A 7,775-nucleotide genomic window follows, 5' to 3' on the forward strand; every position below is an offset into this window, starting at 1 on the left:
AAATAATGGCAGAATTAATTAAAACCTGTTGCATCAATTACATCTTGTGATATTGTTTCTCTTGGGGCAAACAGAGAAGTGGTAAGTGAATTATTCTTAGCAGCATATCGTGTTACATGCTTCTGGGAAAAGTGATGAATAGTGAGGCTTACACAAATGAACAACAAAAATTGTGCAATATGAACTACCTTAAAGTAACAGCATAAGCTGCAGTTAATGACTGAAAATAATTTGAAAGTTATGCTATTGTGGCTTAACCTGGCAGGCAGCTGAGCACCACACAGCCTTTCACTTGCTCCCACCCTGGGGAGGGTAAGAGAACTGGAAAAAGGCAAAGCTCGTAAAGACAATATAATAAGACAGAAAAGGAAGGGAAAATAATGAGAATGGTATGGAATACAATATCCCTTTTGTCACTTTGGGTCAGTGTCCTGGCTGGGGTAGTCTTCTGTCGTTTGATGGGTTAAAGTGGTTCACAGAGAGTGAAGAAGAAGTTAGCAGTGGATGCCAATGTAGGCAGCAGAGGAAGGGTACAGGTCATAATTTGCTTATGTCAGGTTATGCCATCTCTTGGAATCACAGATTGCAAGACAGGAGGCAAGAAAGGTAGAAGCAGGGAATGGCTTCCTACTGATTTTAAAGGATAATGAAAGCATTAACTAAATATCTTCTGTGGTATAAATAATGTCTAATTTGACATTCAAACAAAGAGCTAAGAGTTATTTCTTTTAGCAACAGAGGCATGATTTACCGGAATATCATCGTTTAGAGAACTTGGCCAATGTTTTTTTTTTTAGAACCAAAAATGTCATGGGTTTTTTAAACAGGTTTACAAACTATTCTGTTTGTGATGTGGAAGCGTAACATAGCTTGTAAGTGTAACATGGTGTGTAATCTTAGTCTCAGAAGAATGAGTTTAGTAACCACCGCTGTATTCGTATTCTTCCTTCTCTTTGTCAAATCCTAGAGGAAGTACTCAGATTTGTCCTGATGTGAAAATTTTTCAAATTGCAATCGTTGTGAGATGAAAAAAACATTTCTTAATCAAATCCACAGTAGCACTGATTTAAACTTTGTCCTTTCCTCTAGCTTTAGAACGGTTTGTTTTGGTGTTTTTTCTTTCTGAGTTTATTTACACTGTTTTGTGAAATAACTGAAAGTGGAAAATACTTAATTTCTTAATAATGCAACAAACTCCAAATTGAAACTTCTCATTTAAATGATGCTTGCAAAAAACGATTTATTCCATCATATGTTTCGTACCAGGTCTGTATTTGATACTATAGGTAGTGAATACCAACTGGGTGTCCACAACAAGTTTGAAAAGAGACCAACAAATCCCACCAATACTTAACTCTCTTGCATTCTCTTTTACAGTCCCAGCTTATCTCCCATTCTCTCCCAGACAAAAGTGCAGGCACATGAAATCTCCACATAGTTCAAACACTGCCTTTTATATAGTGAACATGAATTAGGCAAGTGTAAGCATGAAAAATCAGAATACATTGCGTATTGAACTGAGAATGGTGGCAGCTATGCATTGTTATTCAAATCATCACATTAAAAAAATGCATGTTTTCATCTTTTATTTTTCCTTAATACTGCAGTAATACTAGAAGACATGGATTGCAGTGTTCAATGATGTTAGAGTTTTCAAAGTTACTTTCAGAATGTGCATTCTACGTCCCTATTTATTTTGTTCTGTTTTGTCCAGTTTTTCTTCTTTCATATCACATGTGAGTCACTGGAGTTCAACAGGAAATCTTCGTAATACTTAATAAGTCAAATAATAAGCTCCGCATATGCCTCTGTAGGATTTCTCTTGATCTAGTTTGTTACAAGTACCACATAGCAGCACTTTGATTAGCAGATTGGTGTGACCAGCACTCTTTTCTGAGTAGTTCTTGTATTCACAAATTTTCCTCATTTCTGTCATGCAAGATTAATCCCAAAACATCAATGACATAATCTGAACTTACATTTATTAATAATAGGAGTACATGTTTGTTTGACTATTTTGAAGGAAAAGAGCCTTGTGCCCCATCCAAGATCCTGGATACTAAAGTGGAGGAGAGCTCCGAAGTACCGATTTTAGAAGACACATTATCATCACCTACAGATATTCAACAGCATTTATGGCAGGTTTCCACAGACATTGAAAACACTGAGAGGTATGTGTAGTATTTCATCCTTAAATAAATAAATTAACGCCTAGGGTTTATTTAGTCATTTACAGTTAGGCAGCCAATGTTGCCAATATAAGAGATGTTAGTAAATTAAATAGCTGTTAACACTTTTGTTGCATTTAACGTATCTGAGAGCAACTCCTAAAAGAAGAGCAGAGAGAAGTGACATCCTTAATTTGGCTAATTACCAGAGGGTGTCTGTCAAAACCAAAGGGTGGGAAATTATGCTGCTAGTAGGCCATGTTCTCTTAAAGGGAGAGCTTCTGTTTCATCTTATGTGCCTTCTATTTTTGTACCTGAAATCTGTTGGCCTGCAATCCTGCATTCATGAGTTGAAAATGCAAAATGCAGTTCACTTCAGTTGGCTCTGCCCATAGTTATGAATGTGGATTCCTTAGGAGGTGAGGGGAAAACTGTCCATTGGTATATCAGGTTGGATTTCTCCTACACTGTTAGCTGCAGTTGAAAGATGAAATTGAGACCCTTTAGTAGGAAATAATCCTAAATCCCCAACATCTCTGAGATGAAATTTTGATATCAGTACTTTCTGTTTTCTGCTAATGTTTTCCTCCTAAGAAGAGTGAGACAGCCCCATTTCTAAAACTTTCAGTTAATGCCCAGGGAGGTGTAGTGACATGAGGTGGCTACATGTGTAATTGCCTTTTAAACAAAACACGTTCATGGCACAAGCTGAAGATGCCAAGAAGGTTAACACTAGTATTTATGCTAATTGTAAAATAGAATAGCTGAAAAAAAAGGGCTCCCTTGTTTGGGTGCACACCATCTGATATATGTATGGTTTGGTTTAGTGCTGAATTATTTCTGCATATAAATCTATACTGTGAGCTATTCTCCATTCAGAGTCTTCAACTGCTGTTCTATCGCATCTTTTTCAATGTTTTTTTCCACAGAGATATGAGAGAAATGAAAAACCTTTTAAGTAAACTCAGGGAGACTATGCCTTTACCACTGAAAAATCAAGGTAGGTTTTACATTTTCTTCCTGCAAGGAAAATTAAGGTAATTAAACGTTTTCACTTCTACTAGATCTGAAAAATCTAGGGTGGCTTTTTATTTTTTTCTGTCGAAGTAACAGAAACAAAAATCTAGGTGAAATCCCTTCCCTACTGATTCAATGGAGACAGAATTTAATATGTGAACTTGGTCTTCTCAAGTTTCATTTGAGAATATTACTCTTCAAAGTACAGTATTCTGAAAGCTTATAAATACAGATATATACATAACATATATAATATTATATTATAGTAATATATCTATAGATAAAATAATAGACTTTTCCTTATCGGAAGTATCGGAGTTTAGAATGGAAATTCTCGCTGACGTGTGCCAACAGCCACTCAATATTATTTTTTCCATCTTTAAATTAAGTTAGAATATAGTGTTAATACCAAGCTTTCCAAGTTGCAATGAAAGTCTCAAAATTATGTATCTTTCATTTTTATGTGGGACCCTAACATTATTCACCAAAACAGGAATATTTTGGCATAAATCTCACAGTAATTGAGGAGTCATTTTCTTGAGGTGGCATCATTGAACTTATGTTCTTGCCACAACTTCTATTGCACTCTCATGGATCCCTGATAGCTAGCATATTAAGACTCCTCTAGAAACTTCCATTTATTATTTGCTCTGTGCCTAGAACATAGAGTCTCCTGCTTGATCTCGTAGATAACAGTAGAACACATAATAGATGTACTCCTTTATGAGAATGTGTGCATACATGCTTATATTAAAATGTGTCTGTTCTTTTTATAACAGATGATAGCAGCCTCCTAAACTTGACCCCTTACCCATTAGTAAGAAGACGTAAGCGAAGATTCTTTGGACTGTGTTGTCTTGTCTCAAGTTAAAAGATTAAATATAGAAACACCAAGAAAATCAAACATTGGTTAAACTACTGTCATTTCACCTCTGAAAAGAACATTACTACTCTTCATTATAAAGTATATTTTCTATGCTGGCCTATTCTTTTTCTCAGCTGCTCTATCCCCTTTTTCAAAATAACAGTTTTGAAGCTTAAAGTTACAGTGGCCAAGAACTAGCAAGAACTAGCTGCAGAATAGATCTAGCATAACTAAGAGTGTTTATACAACGTCTGAAAGTATGTTTTGTGTGCTTACTTTGAACCACTCAGAGAAAAGACATATGGATTACGGTTAATAGATTATTGTAAAATTTTTCATAGTTTGAACTACAGCTGAAAGTTTGTGCATAGTACAACATAGTTCTTATTAGTATCATATTGAAATACTTGATCATATTCTAATGGTCTTTAAGCATAGAAAAATGTTTAACAGCAAAAGTATCGAAGTTCTAAAATATTTAAACACTATCAGAATTTGCACAAAATCTCCAGTTGCTTTTTGTGCTCTTGTTCATAGTTAGTCTTCCACTATATCTCAATTCAAAAGCTTCATAGAAAAATATCTTAATTTACACAAAACGTATATGAAAATATTTAGAACTTGCAAATACAGAGAAATCATTCAACCTATATGCTGTACAATACATAGAAATAAGGTATTTCCTTCTAAGCCTTTAGAAATTTTAGTGATACTTTTAAGTATCTCTAAAAGCTTTTGAAAAAATAATTATTTATTAAAGTGTAGCAGAATAAACAATGTAAAACACAACACTAACCCATTTTATTTCCAATAGAATTTAAAGTATGGTATCTGCATATCACAAAGTATTAACTCTTATAGGGCATGCCAGAATTATCTCAGACTGTAAGATACTAAACGTTTTACATTGTTAATAAAGTTTTTTATTTAAATTAAATGACTTGTTTCTAGAGATATTTCCAGAACATATGGGGATTTTTTTGTAATTTTACTGTAAAAAAAACCTACAAAGTTTTGGTAATTTTTCCATTTCAAGATGTATGTTTACAAAGAGATAGAAAATAACAATTAATACACAAGTGCTAAAATGACTGCTAGTAGAAGCAATATATATGAATATGCCAGAGTTGTACTGATATTTCAGGATGATAGGTGAGACACTGGAACTAAACTTGCACTAGACAGTAACTACAAGCCCCGTGACAATCTGTAACTACAGTGTAACTACAGTACAGAACATGAAGGTGGCTTTGAGCCTCTCTGCTACTCCACCATGAGCCAACACGTTAACAGGAACAAAAGTCCTTCTTGCTGTGTAAGGGTTTGTGGTCTGTAAGGAGGAAATGTTCCCTTGTCTCAGAAAACGCCTCTGGAGTTAGATATGCTGTGTTTTTTGTTGGTAAGACACTTCTGGAAGCAGTTTGTTACAGAAGGCTATTCACTGAACTATATACGACACCTACTGAATGTGTTTTATCTGACTGATTTTTCTACCAAATTTTTCTCTTGAAATGCTATTTACCGAAAAAGGAAGAAAACACACAGCTAGCAGTGTTAGAGAACTGCATGGCCCAAAACCTGAGATCTAATTTAATTCCAAGATGAGACAGCAGGATTTTTTCTTTATGAGTAAGTGATCCAGTCAGTCATACCATTTAGATTTAGGAAGTTGTGTAACTGAGTTTATAACATTTCTCTCAAAGAATACCTTTCTTTTCAAGCAGATATAGCAGACAGATGGTTTTTTCCAAGTTGTAATCATCTGCTCACCTTTCAGTCTTTCAGCTCTTCAGACTGCTCCAAAAGTAATGCCTCCTATTTATTTCCATGGAAACGATTACAGCTACAAAGAGTACAATAGTAATGTTTGACAGAACAGAAATTCTCAGTTACTAGACACTTTTTCAACACAGTCACCACTGTTAGCTATGTATTTTTGGTCTGTGATTATCAAGAGCCTGCATGTCATTCTAGTGAAAATATGTACAAGCAAAGGTGACTCACTATTTCACAGCTATGACAGCACTGTTGCCATGAAAATGTTGCCATGCAGCCCATATTTCATTGGCCTAACCAGATGGAAGTGAAGGCACTAAATCCAGACTATACAGAGGATGTGGTAGGACAGTCTAGCCAAGACTGGCAACATGCTCAAACTGGTCTGCACACTCATGTGTATGTGTGTGGCCTGGTGTTATCATATCACAGGAGAAAGATTGTCTTCTTCTCTCACTTGGCTCTGGAAGTTCAAGCCTTCAGCTCGGTCAGCATCGTGATGCAGTGGTCAGTGTTGATGTTTTGTCCAGGTTCCAGGAAATCCAGAGGGATCACGCCTTTCCTATCTCAAAAGACAGTGCACATGACTTTGCCCAATGAAGGCTGCGTCTTGAACTTTTTTCTTCTATGGGGAATGCATGTGTCACCACTCCATGGACTGCTGACTCATAGTGGTGACACCATATCTCATCACCAGCAATGACGCAATCCAGAAAACTATCACCTACAGCTTCATATTGGTTCAGTATGTTCTGGCAAACTTGCACATTATGTTATTTCTGTTCCTGTGTGAGCATTTATGGAACCCACCTGGCACAAACTTAGCAATATTCCAAAATTGCCATCATTTTTTCCAATGCCTTGAAGCCAATATTCAGCTCCATACACAGCTCCCTGTTTGCAGTCTGCTCCAAGATCCAAATGGATCTTCATTTTGTGGTGTGACAGGTGTACGTGGAATGTGGCTTGTCCTTCATGTTACTGCTACCACTGCTGAAATACCCACTGCCCCACTGTACCCACATTCAGTTTTGTCTCCATAAACATTCAGACTCTGCTTTGTCAGACAGCCCCTCAGCTGCCATCTGTCACATGGCCACAATATGTAATGGGATATTGGTGAGAAGGTTCAACCTCTGCTGCCATATCACCAGCATCCGCTTCTGATATCATGGGCCAACAGAATAAAATAGGAGGCATTAGTTACAGAGCAGTCCTTGTATATTTTTGAAAAATTAACCCCACTAATTTTGATGCAGTGAGGAGAAACGCATCTAAAAAGCCCTCATAGAAATTGTGTTTCTATAAGCAAAATGAATTCCATCAAAGGAACGCATGCTTACATACTCTAAGAGCGTATAGCTGAAAGCACAATAGCATTCTGTAAATAGCACAGAGAAAGGTAACTGCAGTGTATTTTATGATTTCATGTTACAATCTATTCTTCAGAGTATAATACATTTATCATCAGAATAGCTGTATGCAGTCACAAAAGTGCGTGCTTGTGAGCATGAATGTGTATCTAAGAAGCATGGAATCAAAATGCATAGAAAGATTATTTTCAAAATCTATTTTCCTCACAGCAATGTTCTCATTAACCAGATTCTGCTTTTCTGTAATAAATAAAGAATGTCCAAGAGATGGCTGCACTGTCTTGTTTTCATTAAAAGTCTTAACAACTGATAGACGTGCTCAATAGCTCCATTCCCAGAGAAACAACAGATTTTGCAGCTATGAAAATGAAAGAATATTTTGATCTCTCATGGCTATTAAAAATGCTACTTGGGTAGGTGTCTCGCTCCAATTTATAGGAGGGAGAGGAGGTTATTTTAATGTCTGTATACCCAGCGTAAGATTAAGAAACAACAGTTCAAATGTTGGTCCGACCAGTTTATTATAAATCCTAATCAGGGAGATGGGGAAGGGAAGGAGGGCAATAGAAAAAATGG

At 36.2% G+C, this 7,775-nt stretch overlaps 1 protein-coding gene across 1 annotated transcript; it reads left to right on the forward strand.

The window, feature by feature from the left end:
- Positions 1 to 1,992: 1,992 nt before the first annotated feature.
- On the forward strand, positions 1,993 to 7,467 carry LOC122193076 (regulator of G-protein signaling 7-binding protein-like; the record flags this gene model as incomplete). Its single annotated transcript, XM_042893785.1, has 3 exons — positions 1,993 to 2,171; positions 3,098 to 3,168; positions 3,965 to 7,467. Coding segments are annotated over 3 exons (342 nt in total), but the record flags the coding sequence as incomplete, so codon positions are not given.
- Between the last annotated feature and the right edge of the window lie 308 nt (positions 7,468 to 7,775).

This window comes from Lagopus leucura, unplaced genomic scaffold (genome assembly GCF_019238085.1).
Source record: "Lagopus leucura isolate 7727_CA_CO unplaced genomic scaffold, USGS_WTPT01 45695-0_obj-0_obj, whole genome shotgun sequence".
In the NCBI taxonomy this organism is placed as follows: domain Eukaryota; kingdom Metazoa; phylum Chordata; class Aves; order Galliformes; family Phasianidae; genus Lagopus; species Lagopus leucura.